This window comes from Salvelinus alpinus, chromosome 11, assembly GCF_045679555.1.
Source record: "Salvelinus alpinus chromosome 11, SLU_Salpinus.1, whole genome shotgun sequence".
In the NCBI taxonomy this organism is placed as follows: Eukaryota; Metazoa; Chordata; class Actinopteri; order Salmoniformes; family Salmonidae; genus Salvelinus; species Salvelinus alpinus.
The window spans coordinates 72,906,860-72,926,657 of NC_092096.1; the positions used below are offsets into that span (position 1 = coordinate 72,906,860).

Consider the following 19,798-nt stretch of genomic DNA (forward strand, 5'->3'; position numbering starts at 1 on the left):
GTACTCTACTATATACTATACTACACCAGTACAGAACAGACCCACTCCACAGTGAACTAGTACTATACTCTACTATACTACACCAGTACCGAACAGACCCACTCCACAGTGAACTAGTACTATACTCTACTATACTACACCAGTACAGAACAGACCCACTCCACAGTGTACTAGTACTGTACTCTACTATATACTATACTACACCAGTACAGAACAGACCCACTCCACAGTGGACTAGTACTCTACTCTACTATACTACACCAGTACAGAACAGACCCACTCCACAGTGAACTAGTACTGTACTCTACTATATACTATACTACACCAGTACAGAACAGACCCACTCCACAGTGAATTAGTACTGTACTCTACTATATACTATACTACACCAGTACAGAACAGACCCACTCCACAGTGGACTAGTACTGTACTCTACTATACTACACCAGTACAGAACAGACCCACTCCACAGTGGACTAGTACTGTACTCTACTATATACTATACTACACCAGTACAGAACAGACCCACTCCACAGTGTACTAGTACTGTACTCTACTATATACTATACTACACCAGTACAGAACAGACCCACTCCACAGTGGACTAGTACTTTACTCTACTATATACTATATATATTTTTCAGGTCAAGTCTCACTTTTTCAGGTCAAGTCTCACTTTTTCAGGTCAAGTCTCACTTTTTCAGATCAAGTCTCACTTTTTCAGATCAAGTCTCTCTTTTCAGGTCAAGTCTTTCTTTTTCAGGTAAAGTCTCACTTTTTCATGTCAAGTCTCACTTTTTCAGATCAAGTCTCACTTTTTCTGGTCAAGTCTCACTTTTCAGGTCGAGTCTCTCTTTTTCAGATCAAGTCTCCCTTTTTCAGGTCAAGTCTCACTTTTTCAGGTCAGTCTCTCTTTTCAGATCAAGTCTCTCTTTTCAGGTCAAGTCTCACTTTTTCAGGTCAAGTGTCTCTTTTCAGGTCAAGTCTCTCTTTTCAGGTCAAGTCTCACATTTCAGGTCAAGTCTCACTTTTTCTGCCCCAGTCTCACTTTTTCAGGTCAAGTCTCCCTTTTTCAAGTCAAGTCTCTCTTTTCAGATCAAGTCTCTCTTTTCAGGTCAAGTCTCACTTTTTCAGGTCAAGTGTCTCTTTTCAGGTCAAGTCTCACTTTTTCAGATCAAGTCTCACTTTTTCAGGTCAAGTCTCACTTTTTCAAGTCAAGTCTCACTTTTTCAGGTCAAGTCTCACTTTTTCAGGTCAAATCTCACATTTTCAGATCAAGTCTCTCTTTTTCATGTCAAGTCTCACTTTTTCAGATCAAGTCTCTCTTTTTCAGATCAAGTCTCTCTTTTCAGGTCAAGTCTTTCTTTTTCAGGTAAAGTCTCACTTTTTCATGTCAAGTCTCACTTTTTCAGGTCAAGTCTCACTTTTTCAGATCAAGTCTCTCTTTTTCAGATCAAGTCTCTCTTTTCAGGTCAAGTCTTTCTTTTTCAGATCAAGTCTCACTTTTCAGGTCGAGTCTCACTTTTTCAGGTCAAGTCTCACTTTTTCAGTCAAGTTTCACTTTTTCAGATCAAGTCTCACTTTTTCAGGCCAAGTCTCACCTTTTCAGGCCAAGTCTCACTTTTTCAGGCCAAGTCTCACTTTTTCAGGCCAAGTCTCACTTTTTCAGGCCAAGTCTCACTTTTTCAAGTCAAGTCTCACTTTTTCAGAACAAGTCTCTCTTTTACATTTACATTTACATTTAAGTCATTTAGCAGACGCTCTTATCCAGAGCGACTTACAAATTGGTGCATTCACCTTATGATATCCAGTGGAACAACCACTTTACAATAGTGCATCTAACTCTTTTAAGGGGGGGGGGGGGTTAGAAGGATTACTTTATCCTATCCTAGGTATTCCTTAAAGAGGTGGGGTTTCAGGTGTCTCCGGAAGGTGGTGATTGACTCCGCTGACCTGGCGTCGTGAGGGAGTTTGTTCCACCATTGGGGTGCCAGTTTTCAGGTCAAGTCTCACTTTTTCAGGCCAAGTCTCTCTTTTTCAAGTCAAGTCTCACTTTTTCAGATCAAGTCTCACTTTTTCAGGTCAAGTCTCTCTTTTCAGGTCAAGTCTCTCTTTTCAGGTCAAGTCTCACTTTTTCAGGTCAAGTCTCTTTTTCAGGTCAAGTCTCACTTTTTCAGAACAAGTCTCTCTTTTCAGGTCAAGTCTCACTTTTTCAGATCAAGTCTCACTTTTTCAGATCAAGTCTCACTTTTTCAGATCAAGTCTCACTTTTTCAGGTCAAGTCTCTTTTTCAGGTCAAGTCTCACTTTTTCAGGTCAAGTCTCACTTTTTTAGGTCAAGTCACTTTTTCAGGTCAAGTCTCACTTTTTCAGGTCAAGTCTCTCTTTTCAGATCAAGTCTCTCTTTTCAGGTCAAGTCTCTTTTTCAGGTCAAGTCTCACTTTTTCAGGTCAAGTCTCTTTTTCAGGTCAAGTCTCTCTTTTTCAGGTCAAGTCTCACTTTTTCAGGTCAAGTCTCTCTTTTTCAGGTCCAGTCTCTCTTTTCAGGTCAAGTCTCTCGCTAGGACTTATCTGCTGCTGTGGAAAACTGCCCTTCTAAACAATGAGGTGTGTGTTGGCGTGCAGAGGGTCCCTGGTTCGCGCCCGTGTCGGGGCGAGGGACGGTCTAATGTTATACTGTTACATGTGGGAGTGCATGTGTGTTGTACACATGTTTACCTCCTCACTGTAGTGTTTTACAGTGTGTCTCTTCTCTCCAACTCTTGATGCAGTACTGACTTCGGTACAAATAATTCTATTTTTCCTCTGAAATTACAAGGTGCACTTGATTTAGTGTCCCGGGCATTGATGTACCTCACTGTGGTGGTTTGTGTCTGGGCAGTACACAGAGGCAGAGCGCACGTTTCCCCGCAGTCACCGATGAGCTCACAACCAGGGTTACCAAGGAGACGGGACAGATGTTAGACGTGTTGGCGTGACAACCCGATAAGGACTAACACGAACAGAGGGAGGGAGATGAGAGAGGGGGACAGAGAGAGGGTAGCTCCGTAGTGACATCTAGTGGCCATGGATAAACACTAGAGCATTGTATTTCCCGTACCCATAATAAACGATGCCAATGTACAGCAGGTAGGTTCTATTAACTGAGATTGTGGTGGAAACACAGTAGTGTGAGGGATTGATTAATAAAATGATCCGCTTGTTTTCTTTTCCCGTCACCCTCCCTGCTCACATAGGGGGTAACTGAACTGACCACCTGACCTAATGATGCCGTAAGGATGGTAGCTCTGGTCCACGACGTTACTACGCATTTCTCCATCACTAAGCTAGAGTAATGCCTGATGTCCACCAGATGCATGTGCGTTTGTTTTGCTGGATGTCTAGCCCGCATTTTCTGTACAATTAATTGAAAATTAACGACTTTCGCCAGAACGCAAAGAGTTTGATGCGTCCGGTGGACGTGAGGCGTAACAGGCAGTTAACGCCCTGGACCAGAGCTAGATGGATCGCTATAACGGTTTGTTGTAACGTGGGCGTCAACATGGAACCACACGCGCTATTATTTGACACCGATGTCCATTTCCGTTCCATGTCGCGAACAAATCGTCTCGGGACGCGGTAATCGGTTTATTCTCTGATTTTCTTCTATCCTCAGAGGTGGGTGAATCTAGAAGGAAAAAGAAGAAGCTCTTGTGAATTGAAATGGATGAAACGCAACGTTGCTTAGCTACAACGCAGGGACAGAGGATGTCTATTCAAAAAAGCTTAGGTTACTCATGATTGGGGCAAAGACAATGTTACAGCAATAACTGAATGATGCTTGTCAAGCACCTAGAGGTGTATCACTGTAGGAGTTTAGGCTGTTGACGTCATCATTTCTGTTATTTTGTCAACAAACTGTAGGCCACCCCATTGACATGCAGTGATAGTAGCCTGTAGGTTAGTGTCACAGTGTTGTGTTTAGGAAACAGCTACGGTAGATATAGTTTGTAGCCAACGCCCACCCATCCCATTCCCGTCTAGACCTTCAGTTCTAAACCCGAACATAACCCAACAGAAGCGAACTAAACGGAACTAACCGAACGAAACCGAACCGAACGGAATCATGCCGTGTACGTGTGGGAACTGGAGACGGTGGATCCGACCTCTCGTGGTCTGTCTCTACGTAGCCCTGCTACTCGTGGTTCTGCCGCTGTGTGTCTGGGAACTACAGAAGTCTGAGGTGAGATAGAACAAGTCCACAATCTGCCTTTCATATTAGGAGGAACTATTGCTCTCACATCTGTTAGCCTGTAATGGTGCAACTGCCACCAGTCAACGTCGTTGTGTTATTCTCCTCAGCTACTCGGCTTTGGTGTTATTGTATAGCCTGATCATGTTTGACTGTACAGATTGATCGAAACTGCTGGGATGCTGTTGTTGCTCTAATGTGTTCATTTATAAATGGTATCTCCTAGAAACGCCTGGATATGTAGTTAAACTTGGTCTGTTTCAGGTGGGGACCCACGGTAAAGCCTGGCACTGTGTTTCAGGTGGGGACCCACGGTAAAGCCTGGTTCATAGCTGGAGTGTTTGTGTTCATGACCATCCCTATCTCTCTGTGGGGCATCCTGCAGCACCTGGTACACTACACACAGCCTGAGCTACAGAAACCCATTATCAGGTAGGAACACACCTGGAACACACCTGGTACACTACACACAGCCTGAGCTACAGAATCCCATTATCAGGTAGGAACACACCTGGTACACTACACACAGCCTGAGCTACAGAAACCCATTATCAGGTAGGAACACACCTGGTACACTACACACAGCCTGAGCTACAGAAACCCATTATCAGGTAGGAACACACCTGGTACACTACACACAGCCTGAGCTACAGAAACCCATTATCAGGTAGGAACACACCTGGTACACTACACACAGCCTGAGCTACAGAAACCCATTATCAGGTAGGAACACACCTGGTACACTACACACAGCCTGAGCTACAGAAACCCATTATCAGGTAGGAACACACCTGGTACACTACACCTGTTGAAGCTAAATCCAAGCCAAATCTCTCAAGGTAAAAACTATTTGTAAATGGTAGGAGACCAGATACCACTGATCCTCTCTGTTGTGTTTCTACAGGATCCTGTGGATGGTACCCATCTACAGTGTGGACAGTGTAAGGATAAACTATTGTTACCCTTTCATTATAGTAATACTGGTACAACATATCTATCTGCTTGAAGACCTCTCACTGCAGAGAGAACTATGGAACACTAGACTAGAACACAGAGAACTATGGAACACTAGACTAGAACACAGAGAACTATGGAACACTAGACTAGAACACAGAGAACTATGGAACACTAGACTAGAACACAGAGAACTATGGAACACTAGACTAGAACACAGAGAACTATGGAACACTAGACTAGAACACAGAGAACTATGGAACACTAGACTAGAACACAGAGAACTATGGAACACTAGACTAGAACACAGAGAACTATGGAACACTAGACTAGAACACAGAGAACTATGGAACACTAGACTAGAACACAGAGAACTATGGAACACTAGACTAGAACACAGAGAACTATGGAACACTAGACTAGAACACAGAGAACTATGGAACACTAGACTAGAACACAGAACTATGGAACACTAGAACACCGAGTCAGACATTCCATTGGTTTATAAGGAATGGCTGAACATTCTAAGTTCCATTAAGACCCCCGTATCTCTATGGTAACAGGACTAATTGAGGACGGCGTGGTGTTGTCACAAGGCTGGGCTGCTCAAATAGCAGAGTCAACACACACACACACACACACACACACACACACACACACACACACACACACACCATTTCTTTACATTGGTCACTCCATCAATCAATATGTGCTGGTTGAAAATAATGGACACATTTCATATGGTCGTTCCTCATCTATCAATTAATCTGCCTTTCTCTCTCCCCCTCCTCTCCCCCTCTCATCCCCCTCCTCTCCCCCTCCTCTCCCTCTCCCATCCCTCTCCCCCTCCTCTCCCCCTCCCCTCCCCCTCCTCTCCCCTCCCCCTCCCGTCCCCCTCCTCTCCCCCTCCCCTCTTCCCCCTCCTCTCCCCCTCCTCCCCTTGGACACCCATGTACATTGGACTTCTTCTTTAGTGGATCGCGCTGCGCTACCCCAGTATAGCCATCTACGTAGACACGTGTAGAGAGTGTTACGAGGCCTACGTCATTTACAACTTCCTCATCTTCCTGTTAAACTACCTCTCTAACCAGTATCCCAGTTTGGTGTTGATGCTAGAGGTTCAGGAACAACAGAAACACCTGCCACCTCTATGCTGCTGTCCACCATGGGCAATGGGAGAGTAAGTGAGGGAGGAGACGGGAGGGCGGGGAGGGAAGGAGGAGAGGGAGGAGAGGAGAGGGAGGGGGGGATGGGAGAGAGGGAGGAGAGGGAAGGAGGAGAGGGAAGGAGGAGAGGGAGGGAGGAGAGGGAGGAAGGAGAGGGAGGGAGGGAGGAGAGGGAAGGAGGGAGGGAGGGGGGAGGAGAGGGAGGGAGGGGAGAGAGGGAGGGGAGGGGAGAGTTGGAGTGATAGAGGGAGGGAGAGCAGGGAGAGTTGGATGAACATGAATACAATGTCTTGATTGATTGATGGATGTGACTGATTGATTGGCTGATGGATGTGACTGATTGATGGTTGGTTGTGATTGATTGGCTGATGGATGTGACTGATTGATGGTTGGTTGTGATTGATTGGCTGATGGATGTGACTGATTGATGGTTGGTTGTGATTGATTGGCTGATGGATGTGACTGATTGATGGTTGGTTGTGATTGATTGGCTGATGGATGTGATTGATTGGCTGATGGATGTGATTGGTTGTCTCTCCTCTGTCAGGGTGTTGCTGTTCCGCTGTCAGCTGGGGGTTCTACAGTACACCGTCGTCAGGGCCGTAACTACGGTGATAGCACTGTAAGTACAGCACTAACCAAGTAGTATATTATACATTACAAAATACATAAATACAGAATAGGAAAGGTTGATCAGGTTGTTTTTCTGATCCCCTCTCTCTCTCTCTCTCTCTCTCTCTGTCTCTGTCTCTGTCTCTGTCTCTGTCTCTGTCTCTCTCTCTCTCTCTCTGTAGTGTCTGTCAGTTGTGTGGTGTGTATGACGAGGGAAACTTCAGCAACAGGAATGCCTGGACCTATCTGGTCCTAGTCAACAATATCTCTCAACTGGTGAGAACTCACACACCTGGTCCTAGTCAACAATATCTCTCAACTGGTGAGAACTCACACACCTGGTCCTAGTCAACAATATCTCTCAACTGGTGAGAACTCACACACCTGGTCCTAACCTGGTCCTAGTCAACAATATCTCTCAACTGGTGAGAACTCACACACCTGGTCCTAACCTGGTCCTAGTCAACAATATCTCTCAACTGGTGAGAACTCACACACCTGGACTTTACACTAGTTATAGAAAAAAATAGTTTTACCTGCACACAAATTCAGTAGATGTTGGCTGAAATCTGATTCTCTACCCTGAAATGTGAAATGCACTACGACATTTAACAGCTTTAGAATGTAGCCCTTAACTTTATTGTCCTCAAAGGGCATTTTGAGTACTACCACAAATTACTCCGAATTACACACAGTGCTCAGTCTACTTGTCACGCCCTGACCTTAGTATTATTTGCTTTCTTTATTATTTTGGTTAGGTCAGGGTGTGACAAGGGGTGGTTTGTTTAGTTTGTCTTGTCTAGGGGTTTTTGTATGTCTATGGGTTTTTGACTAGTCTAGGTAGTTATATGTCTATGGTTGCCTAGATTGGTTCTCAATTAGAGGCAGCTGTTTATCGTTGTCTCTGATTGGGAACCATATTTAGGCAGCCATATTCCTTGAGCATTTCGTGGGTGATTGTCTATGTGTTAGTTGCCTGTGTCTGCACTTTTCATATATAGCTTCACGTTCGTTTTGTAAGTTTGTTTAAGTGTTCTTCGTTTCATTAAATGAGAAGATGTATTCATCTCACACTGCACATGGTAAACATATGTTTACATTGCCAAAGCATAGATAAATATAAAGTGAAATAAACAATAAAACATTTATAGTAAACATTACACTCACAAAAGTTCGAAAAGAATAAAGACATTTCAAATGTCATATTACAGTACCGGTCAACAGTTTTAGAACACCTACTCATTCCAGTATTTTTCTTTATTTTTACTATTTTCTACATTGTAGAATAATAGTGAAGACATCAAAACTATGAAATAACACATATGGAATCATGTAGTAACCAAATAAGTGTTAAACAAATCAAAATATATTTGAGATTCTTCAAATAGCCAATTCTAAATAAATCACAGACAGTGTCACCAGTAAAGCACCCCCACACCATCACACCTCCTCCTCCATGCTTCACGATGGGAACCACATACGCAGATCATCCGTTCACCCACAACGGCGGTTTGAACCAAAAAATCTCCAATTTGAACTCCAGACCAAAGGACAGATTTCCACCAGTCTAATGTTCATTGCTCGTGTTTCTTGGTCCAAGCAAGACTCTTCTTATTGGTGTCCTTTAGTAGTGGTTTCTTTGCAGCAATTCGGCCATGAAGGCCTGATTCACACGGTCTCCTCTGAACAGTTGATGTTGAGATGTGTCTGTTACTTGAACTCTGTGAAGCATTTATTTGGGCTGCAATCTGAGGCTGGTATCTCTAATGAACTTATCCTCTGCAGCAGAGGTAACTCTGGGTCTTCCTTTCCTGTGGCGGTCCTCATGAGAGCCAGTTTCATCATAGGACTTGATGGTTTTTGCGACTTCACTTGAAGAAACTGTCAAAGTTCTTGAAATGTTCCGTATTGACTGACCTTCATGTCTTAAAGTAATGATGGACTGTTGTTTCTCTTTGCTTATTGGGCTGTTCTTGTCATAATATCGACTTGGTATTTTACCAAATAGGTCTGTCTTCTGTATACCACCCCTACCTTGTCACAACACAACTGATTGGCTCAAACGCATTAAGGAAAGAAATTCCACAAATTAACTTTTAACAAGGCACACCTGTTAATTTAAATGTTGGTTGAAAGAATGCCAAGAGTGTGCAAAGCTGTCATCAAGGCGAAGGGTGTCTCAAATATTAAATATATTTTGATCTGTTTAACACTTTTTTGGTTACTACATGATTCCATATGTGTTATTTCATAGTTTTGATGTCTTCACTATTATTCTACAATGTAGAAAATAGTAAAAATAAAGAAAAACCCTTGAATGAGTAGGTGTCCAAACTTTTTGGACCGGTACTGTTTGTCTATATACAGTGTTGTAAAATCACTGTGGTATTTCACCCAGTAGATACGGGAGTTTATCAAAATTGGATTTGTTTTCAAATTCTTTGTGGGTCTGTGTAATCTGAGGGAAATATGTGTCTCTAATATGGTCACACATTGGGCAGGAGGTTAGGAAGTGCAGCTCAGTTTCCACCTCATTTTGTGGGCAGTCTGCACATAGGCAGACCTGGCTCTCAAGAGAAGACAGGCTATGGCGGCCTTTCTCAATAGCAAGGCTATGCTCACTGAGTCTATAACTAATTTATAACTAAATAACTGTCATTAACACCATTACCTCTCTCAATAGCAAGGCTGTGCTCACTCTCTCTTTCTCTCTCTGTCTGTCTCCAGTTTGCCATGTATTGTCTGGTGCTGCTGTATAAAGCCTTGAAGGATGAACTGAGTCAGATTCGACCCGTTGGGAAGTTCCTCTGTGTTAAAATGGTCGTCTTCGCCTCCTTCTGGTAAGAGAGGGAGGGATGCGTGTTTTTAGTCAATCAAGAATGTCTATTAGAACACATGTTTTTTTCTGACTGTTGCTTAGCGTTGTGTGAGAGTGCCTGGGTACCACAGACAAAAGGAGGAAGTCAACAATTCCCCTCTCCCTCACTCTCCCTCACTCTCTCTTTCCCTTCATCGCTCTCTCTTCCCCACCCCTCCCTCTTTCCATCTCTCCACTCTCTTTGTCTCTTTCTCTCCCCTCCCTCTCTCTTTCTCTCCCCTCCCTCTCTTTCTCTCCCTCTCTCTTTCTCTCCCCTCCCTCTCTCTCTCTCTCCCCTCCCTCCCTCTCTCCCTCTTTCTCTCCCCTCCCTCTCTCCCCTCCCTCTCTCTCCCCTCCCTCCATCTCTCCAGGCAGGCAGTATTGATAGCTATACTGGTGAAAGTTGGAGTGATCTCTGATAAACACACCTGGGACTGGGACAGTGTTGAGGCTGTAGCCACTGGACTACAGGTACACACACACCTAACCCTCCCACACCCCAACAATACATCTGTGTAGAGATGTTTCTAGCAGCCATAGCCCACCACTACAGCTGTACCTATAAACCCACCTCTCTCTCTCTCACTCTCTTTCTTCCTCTCCCTCCCTACTCCAGGACTTTATCATCTGTATAGAGATGTTTCTAGCAGCCATAGCCCACCACTACAGCTGTACCTATAAACCCACCTCTCTCTCTCTCTCTTTCTCTTTCTCTTTCTCTTTCTTCCTCTCCCTCCCTACTCCAGGACTTTATCATCTGTATAGAGATGTTTCTAGCAGCCATAGCCCACCACTACAGCTTTACCTATAAACCCTACATACTGGAGGCAGAGGAGGGAAGCTGTTTTGACTCCTTCATGGCCATGTGGGACGTGTCTGACATCAGAGCAGACATCTCAGAGCAGGTCCAACACGTAGGTGAGTAGGGCGGAGTCACAGGATGCTTAACTATTAGCTCAATGTTACCCAACAGCAATGGATAGGTGCTAACTAAACATTAGCTCAATGTTACCCAACAGCAATGGATAGATGCTAACTAAACATTAGCTCAATGTTACCCAACAACAATGGATAGACGCTAACTAAACATTAGCTCAATGTTACCCAATGGATAGATGCTAACTAAACATTAGCTCAATGTTACCCAACAACAATGGATAGACGCTAACTAAACATTAGCTCAATGTTACCCAACAGCAATGGATATATGCTAACGAAACGTTAGCGCAATGTTACCCAATGGATAGATGCTAACTAAACATTAGCTCAATGTTACCCAACAACAATGGATAGACGCTAACTAAACATTAGCTCAATGTTACCCAACAGCAATGGATATATGCTAACGAAACGTTAGCGCAATGTTACCCAATGGATAGATGCTAACTAAACATTAGCTCAATGTTACCCAACAACAATGGGTAGACGCTAACTAAATGTTAGCTCAATGTTACTCCAATGTCAAATTAATGTTGCTGTCTAGGTTGACCTGTGTGTACTCTCTTTGTGTGCGTATTCTGTGCGTGTGTACTCTGTGTAAGTGTGTATGTATATGTGTACTCTCTCTCTCTCTGTGTGTGTGTGTGTATGTGTACTCTCTCTCTCTGTGTGTGTGTGTGTGTGTGTGTGTGTGTGTGTGTGTGTGTGTGTAGCTACCACTAACCTGGTCCTGTCCCTGCGTAGTAATACCACCCCTCCCCCCTCAGGTCGGACCGTCCTGGGCAGACCCAATAACATGTACTTTGGCTCCACCCGCCGTCCTGAACACACTGAACACACAGGTCTGTCTGGCCGTCCTGAACACACTGAACACACAGGTCTGTCTGGCTGTCCTGAACACACAGGTCTGTCTGGCCGTCCTGAACACACTGAACACACAGGTCTGTCTGGCCGTCCTGAACACACAGGTCTGTCTGGCCGTCCTGAACACACTGAACACACAGGTCTGTCTGGCCGTCCTGAACACACAGGTCTGTCTGGCTGTCCTGAACACACTGAACACACAGGTCTGTCTGGCCGTCCTGAACACACAGGTCTGTCTGGCTGTCCTGAACACACTGAACACACAGGTCTGTCTGGCCGTCCTGAACACACTGAACACACAGGTCTGTCTGGCCGTCCTGAACACACTGAACATACAGGTCTATCTGGCCGTCCTGAACACACTGAACACACTGGTCTGTCTGGCCGTCCTGAACACACAGGTCTGTCTGGCCGTCCTGAACACACTGAACACACAGGTCTCTCTGGCCATCCTGAACACACTGAACACACAGGTCTGTCTGGCTGTCCTGAAGACACTAAACACACAGGTCTGTCTGGCCGTCCTGAACACACAGGTCTGTCCGGCCGTCCGGAACACACTGAACATACAGGTCTGTCTGGCCGTCCTGAACACACTGAACACACAGGTCTGTCTGGCCGTCCTGAACACACAGGTCTGTCTGGCCGTCCTGAACACACAGGTCTGTCTGGCCGTCCTGAACACACAGGTCTGTCTGGCCGTCCTGAACACACAGGTCTGTCTGGCCGTCCTGAACACACTGAACACACAGGTCTGTCTGGCCGTCCTGAACACACAGGTCTGTCTGGCCGTCCTGAACACACTGAACACACAGGTCTCTCTGGCCATCCTGAACACACTGAACACACAGGTCTGTCTGGCTGTCCTGAACACACTGAACACACAGGTCTGTCTGGCCGTCCTGAACACACTGAACACACTGGTCTGTCTGGCCGTCCTGAACACACTGAACACACTGGTCTGTCTGGCCGTCCTGAACACACTGAACACACAGGTCTGTCTGGCCGTCCTGAACACACTGAACACACTGGTCTGTCTGGCCGTCCTGAACACACAGGTCATACAGTTATAGATTTGGTATTTCTGATCTGTTATATTTACATTATTAGTCAGTTTATTTATTTTATGCACTTTGAGGTTATCTCGTAATGAAAAGTGCTTTACAATTGGAATACATTAGTAATATTTCTTCATTTTACTGGAACGTTTAAAACATTTTTTGCACTTTGAGATTATCTTGTAATGAAATTATTATTATTATTATTAGGTCTCCTGTCGGCTGCGTCCCAGGGGGGGTCAGAGCAAGACATCATCGTCACGGAAACCGTCTCCGTCCCCGCCTCCCCTCTGTCGGGTCACTACCAGGTGCTAGGCCACACCCCAAAGCCACACTCTTACTCCGCCCCCTCCGGGTTCTTTTCTTCTGATTGGGACGAGGACAGCGAGGAGAAACGATCTGAGACCAGTGCAGTGGTTTCGCACACTGGTGACATCACTGGCGACGCCCCCACGGCGGACATCAGTGGCGCCCTCGTTGAAATCACTGGTGACACTTCCGCTGACATCACTGCGAGTGGTGACTTCATTCGTGACATCTCTGATGGTGACCTGATTGGCGACGCACCCAGTGACATCACTGGCCATGCCCTCATTGACATCAGTAGCGAAGTCCCCGGTGAAACGACTGGTGACTTTACTGGTGACATCACTAGTAACATTACTTTTTGCACGTAGGAGGAGTGTTATTGGTCCAGAGTGTGTTCCTTCCTGTCTCGTGACTCCTCCCCTTCACCCTGACTGGCTGAGACGAGCTGGCGAGTGAGTTTCTAAAGGGGGAGGGAACACAATTCAGAAAGAAGGTTTGAAAATCAGAACCAGCCAAGGAGAGTTTGGACACAGAAGAAGCCATGTTGGTGTTGTATTTTCCATGCCATAACAATAGATTCATTATAACTTTATAAATGATGTTTATAAAACACTAATGTCAAGTTTGACTTAATAATGTTATATAATTAGGTTTCGTTACTATAATTACTATTGTTTTAATATTTTGTAATTAATCATTTTTGGATAACAATGGTATTTTATTGTTGACAGTATTTTGTCATTATCCGTTTCATTCATTTAATATATATTAATAAATACAACAATTCAATAACATATACAGTATATACACACTGCAATAGACTGAACTACAGCTAATCATTATTACAGACATGTTACTAAAGACAAAACACAGCTTACTCACGCCACAGCAGACCTTCTATTCAGCAGGAGGATGCCACTGACCTGTCAGCTGAGTTATTCAACGACCTTCTGTTGTCTTGGTAATAAAACCTTTACAAAATATCATGGTGTTAGCCTGTCTGAATGGTGTTTACAACTTCCCTACAGTAGAATATCATGGTGTAGCCTGTCTGAATGGTGTTTACAACTTCCCCACAGTAGAATATCATGGTGTTAGCCTGTCTGAATGGTGTTTACAACTTCCCTACAGTAGAATATCATGGTGTAGCCTGTCTGAATGGTGTTTACAACTTCCCTACAGTAGATTATCATGGTGTTAGCCTGTCTGCATGGTGTTTACAACTTCCCCACAGTAGAATATCATGGTGTAGCCTGTCTGAATGGTGTTTACAACTTCCCTACAGTAGATTATCACGATGTTAGCCTGTCTGAATGGTGTTTACAACTTCCCTACAGTAGATTATCACGGTGTTAGCCTGTCTGAATGGTGTTTACAACTTCCCTACAGTAGATTATCACAGTGTTAGCCTGTCTGAATGGTGTTTACAACTTCCCTACAGTAGAATATCATGGTGTAGCCTGTCTGAATGGTGTTTACAACTTCCCCACAGTAGAATATCATGGTGTTAGCCTGTCTGAATGGTGTTTACAACTTCCCTACAGTAGAATATCATGGTGTAGCCTGTCTGAATGGTGTTTACAACTTCCCTACAGTAGATTATCATGGTGTTAGCCTGTCTGAATGGTGTTTACAACTTCCCCACAGTAGAATATCATGGTGTAGCCTGTCTGAATGGTGTTTACAACTTCCCTACAGTAGATTATCACGATGTTAGCCTGTCTGAATGGTGTTTACAACTTCCCTACAGTAGATTATCACGGTGTTAGCCTGTCTGAATGGTGTTTACAACTTCCCTACAGTAGATTATCACAGTGTTAGCCTGTCTGAATGGTGTTTACAACTTCCCTACAGTAGAATATCATGGTGTAGCCTGTCTGAATGGTGTTTACAACTTCCCTACAGTAGATTATCACGGTGTTAGCCTGTCTGAATGATGTTTACAACTTCCCTACAGTAGAATATCATGGTGTAGCCTGTCTGAATGGTGTTTACAACTTCCCTACAGTAGAATATCATGGTGTTAGCCTGTCTGAATGGTGTTTACAACTTCCCCACAGTAGAATATCATGGTGTTAGCCTGTCTGAATGGTGTTTACAACTTCCCCACAGTAGAATATCATGGTGTTAGCCTGTCTGAATGGTGTTTACAACTTCCCCACAGTAGAATATCATGGTGTTAGCCTGTCTGAATGGTGTTTACAATTTCCCTACAGTAGAATATCATGGTGTTAGCCTGTCTGAATGGTGTTTACAACTTCCCCACAGTAGAATATCACGGTGTTAGCCTGTCTGAATGGTGTTTACAACTTCCCTACAGTAGAATATCACGGTGTTAGCCTGTCTGAATGGTGTTTACAACTTCCCTACAGTAGAATATCATGGTGTTAGCCTGTCTGAATGGTGTTTACAACTTCCCTACAGTAGAATATCATGGTGTTAGCCTGTCTGAATGGTGTTTACAACTTCCCTACAGTAGAATATCATGGTGTTAGCCTGTCTGAATGGTGTTTACAACTTCCCCACAGTAGAATATCATGGTGTTAGCCTGTCTGAATGGTGTTTACAACTTCCCTACAGTAGAATATCATGGTGTTAGCCTGTCTGAATGGTGTTTACAACTTCCCCACAGTAGAATATCATGGTGTTAGCCTGTCTGAATGGTGTTTACAACTTCCCCACAGTAGAATATCACGGTGTTAGCCTGTCTGAATGGTGTTTACAACTTCCCTACAGTAGAATATCACGGTGTTAGCCTGTCTGAATGGTGTTTACAACTTCCCCACAGTAGAATATCACGGTGTTAGCCTGTCTGAATGGTGTTTACAACTTCCCCACAGTAGAATATCACGGTGTTAGCCTGTCTGAATGGTGTTTACAACTTCCCCACAGTAGAATATCATGGTGTTAGCCTGTCTGAATGGTGTTTACAACTTCCCTACAGTAGAATATCACGGTGTTAGCCTGTCTGAATGGTGTTTACAACTTCCCTACAGTAGAATATCATGGTGTTAGCCTGTCTGAATGGTGTTTACAACTTCCCCACAGTAGAATATCATGGTGTTAGCCTGTCTGAATGGTGTTTACAACTTCCCCACAGTAGAATATCATGGTGTTAGCCTGTCTGAATGGTGTTTACAACTTCCCTACAGTAGAATATCACGGTGTTAGCCTGTCTGAATGGTGTTTACAACTTCCCTACAGTAGAATATCATGGTGTTAGCCTGTCTGAATGGTGTTTACAACTTCCCCACAGTAGAATATCATGGTGTTAGCCTGTCTGAATGGTGTTTACAACTTCCCTACAGTAGAATATCACGGTGTTAGCCTGTCTGAATGGTGTTTACAACTTCCCTACAGTAGAATATCATGGTGTTAGCCTGTCTGAATGGTGTTTACAACTTCCCTACAGTAGAATATCACGGTGTTAGCCTGTCTGAATGGTGTTTACAACTTCCCTACAGTAGAATATCACGGTGTTAGCCTGTCTGAATGGTGTTTACAACTTCCCCACAGTAGAATATCACGGTGTTAGCCTGTCTGAATGGTGTTTACAACTTCCCCACAGTAGAATATCACGGTGTTAGCCTGTCTGAATGGTGTTTACAACTTCCCTACAGTAGAATATCATGGTGTTAGCCTGTCTGAATGGTGTTTACAACTTCCCTACAGTAGAATATCATGGTGTTAGCCTGTCTGAATGGTGTTTACAACTTCCCTACAGTAGAATATCATGGTGTTAGCCTGTCTGAATGGTGTTTACAACTTCCCTACAGTAGAATATCATGGTGTTAGCCTGTCTGAATGGTGTTTACAACTTCCCCACAGTAGAATATCATGGTGTTAGCCTGTCTGAATGGTGTTTACAACTTCCCTACAGTAGAATATCACGGTGTTAGCCTGTCTGAATGGTGTTTACAACTTCCCTACAGTAGAATATCATGGTGTTAGCCTGTCTGAATGGTGTTTACAACTTCCCTACAGTAGAATATCATGGTGTAGCCTGTCTGAATGGTGTTTACAACTTCCCCACAGTAGAATATCATGGTGTTAGCCTGTCTGAATGGTGTTTACAACTTCCCTACAGTAGAATATCACGGTGTTAGCCTGTCTGAATGGTGTTTACAACTTCCCTACAGTAGATTATCACGGTGTTAGCCTGTCTGAATGGTGTTTACAACTTCCCTACAGTAGAATATCACGGTGTTAGCCTGTCTGAATGGTGTTTACAACTTCCCTACAGTAGAATATCACGGTGTTAGCCTGTCTGAATGGTGTTTACAACTTCCCTACAGTAGATTATCATGGTGTTAGCCTGTCTGAATGGTGTTTACAACTTCCCTACAGTAGATTATCATGGTGTTAGCCTGTCTGAATGGTGTTTACAACTTCTTTGATCGATAAATCAACATATTCCCAAGCAACTGGGAGAGAGTGAACGGTCAGTTATGTACAACGGCGAACCAATCAGTTGGTAAAGCGACGCGGCGACATGACTCCAACATGGATTCCCTGAGAGGACAAGGAGCAACTTGGAGAAGCAATGAACAGCTGATGGAGATCCAGGAAAACATCGCTAAAATGCTCTCAATGCTCACCACAACAAACTGTTACAATCTGTTGTTAAAAAAGTAGATTAGCTCATGTCAGACACGCACAAACAAGGAGTGTGCATGAATGAACAAGACAACACAATTAACCTTTTGGAAACAAACTTGCAAACTTTAGAAGATGAATTGGACCAGCAAGAAAACAGAATGAGACGAAACAACAAGATAATATAGCCCTTACCGGAATATTAGGAAAAAGGCAACCTGGTCTCAGACCATTTCGTATTGTTCTGTACGTAAATCAGAGACACTCCTTTTATTATTGATATGTTATGTTTGGTATGGTTACATAAGACAGATGGTTACTTAAGGCAAAAATTAATGTTGGGTGGTTGGGTGTGTGTATAACACGAACGTCTAGCAATCCAAAAGTTGAGAGTTTGAATCTCGTGAGAGTGGTCTGAAAAGTCATCTCAATAATGACGTGAAACCAGTTGTATTACAATATTTAATCATGATTTTATTGGGATTAAAAAGTCGATATGGAATGTCCAGATATACAGTAATATGACACATCAGTAAACACAGGATCCTAACTTCCACTTATTAATCAACACGATAGTCAATGTTAAAATTTAAGAAGAAGTTAGAATTCTCCTCATATAAAGCAGTGGCCACTAGATTCCATTCTGAAATACCAGTTGATTAGTACAGGTAGGTAGGTAGGTAGGTACACGGTTAAAAAATAAAAGTTTATTTTAGAAAAGTTCTCTGATAAGTGACTGGCTGGTGATCATCGTCCTAATTCCCGGTGGGGGAACATGCCCCCCCCCGGTATTCAACAGCTCAATAGGTCCTAATGGCCATAACATGCCCCCCCCCCCAGACACTGTTCCACCCTTGCTGGTGATATTCTGATGGTGGAGTCATATACAGTTGAAGTCAGAAGTTTACATAGACTTAGGTTGGAGTCATTAAAACTCGTTTTACAACCACTCCACACATTTCTTGTTAACAAACTATAGTTTTGGCAAGTCGGTTAGGACATCTACTTTGTGCATGACACAAGTCATTTTTCCAACAATTGTTTACAGACAGATTATTTCACTTATAATTCACTGTATCACAATTCCAGTGGGTCAGAAGTTTACATACACTAAGTTGACAGTGCCTTTAAACAGCTTGGAAAATTCCAGAAAATTATGTCATGGCTTTAGAAGCTTCTAATAGGCCAATTGACCATTTGACCCAAGTAAAACAATTTAAAGGCAATGCTACCAAATACTAATTGAGTGTATGTAAACTTCTAGCCCACTAGGAATGTGATAAAAGAAATAAATCATTCTCTCTTCTATTATTTTGACATTTCACATTCTTAAATAAAGTGGTGATCCTAACTGAACTAAGACAGGGAATTTTTACTAGGATTAAATGTCAGGAATTGTGAAAAACTGAGTTTAAATGTAGTTGGCTAAGGTGTATGTAAACTTCCGACTTCAACAGGATTGGGTTTCAGTTCTGAAATATAATATGTTTGCTCTATCTAGTAACTCCTTATCATACTCTGATGTAAACAGACAGCTTCGTCTCTCAAGGTAACCACGTTGGTGAGTGGTGGGTATCCTGTCAACACGCTCTCTCTCTTTACCTCTCCCACACCAACTCAGTCTCTCTCTCTCTCTCTTTACCTCTCCCACACCAACTCAGTCTCTCTCTCACAGTCTCTCGCTCTCTCTCACAGTCTCTCGCTCTCTCACACAGTCTCTCGCTCTCTCACACAGTCTCTCGCTCTCTCACACGGTCTCTCTCTAACACGGTCTCTCTCTAACACAGTCTCTCTCTAACACAGTCTCTCTCTAACACACAGTGTACATCCATAGTCCTATTTGTAGGTGACAGGCAGAAGTGTCAGGTTGTTTTTGGGGACCAGGCCTCGCCTCCCTCCTGCATCCCCCAGATACCACTCCTCATCTACTGCCTCCACCCATTACCACCTCCTCTGCCTGGTAGAGAGAGGGGGGAGAGACGGAGGATGGATAGTGAGAGCGAGACAGAGGGGGAGAGAGAGAGAGAGAGGGAAAGAGGGGAGAGAGTTTATTTTCCCTTTTGTACTTCAACTATTTGCACATCATTACAAAAATGTATATTCTATTTTACAGGCTGACTACACCGCTCACATCGCGTGCGCGAGCATTGCAAAATACATTTAGAAATCTATGTTATTCAATTATTGCACCCAAACTGCTTGCGCGCCAACGAG

At 43.7% G+C, this 19,798-nt stretch overlaps 2 protein-coding genes across 6 annotated transcripts in view; one reads left to right on the forward strand and one right to left on the reverse strand.

Moving 5' to 3' along the window:
* The first annotated feature begins 3,262 nt into the window (after positions 1–3,262).
* On the forward strand, positions 3,263–13,976 carry LOC139534766 (transmembrane protein 184C-like). Of its 4 annotated transcripts, none has more exons than XM_071334193.1 (11): positions 3,264–4,220; positions 4,494–4,661; positions 5,134–5,170; positions 6,158–6,363; positions 6,897–6,971; positions 7,144–7,237; positions 9,689–9,801; positions 10,190–10,289; positions 10,565–10,736; positions 11,525–11,599; positions 12,890–13,976. In XM_071334193.1, the coding sequence occupies exons 2-11, from the start codon at positions 4,579–4,581 to the stop codon at positions 13,354–13,356; spliced, it is 1,422 nt and encodes a 473-aa protein (XP_071190294.1). In that variant the 5' UTR covers positions 3,264–4,220; positions 4,494–4,578; the 3' UTR covers positions 13,357–13,976. The 4 variants fall into 4 exon arrangements, with proteins under 4 accessions (XP_071190293.1, XP_071190294.1, XP_071190292.1 ...); XM_071334191.1 differs by having other exon boundaries at positions 3,265–4,220; positions 4,531–4,661; XM_071334192.1 differs by lacking the exon at positions 11,525–11,599 and having other exon boundaries at positions 3,263–4,220; positions 4,531–4,661.
* A 4,056-nt stretch (positions 13,977–18,032) lies between these two features.
* Positions 18,033–19,798, reverse strand: part of LOC139534768 (SH3 domain-containing protein 19-like) — a 53,601-nt gene continuing 51,835 nt past the window's right edge. For both annotated transcript variants that reach the window (XM_071334195.1, XM_071334196.1), the window contains exon 14: positions 18,033–19,541. In XM_071334195.1, coding sequence (XP_071190296.1) covers positions 19,506–19,541 — 36 coding nt within the window. In that variant the 3' untranslated portion in view covers positions 18,033–19,505. The remainder of the gene's footprint in view (positions 19,542–19,798) is intronic.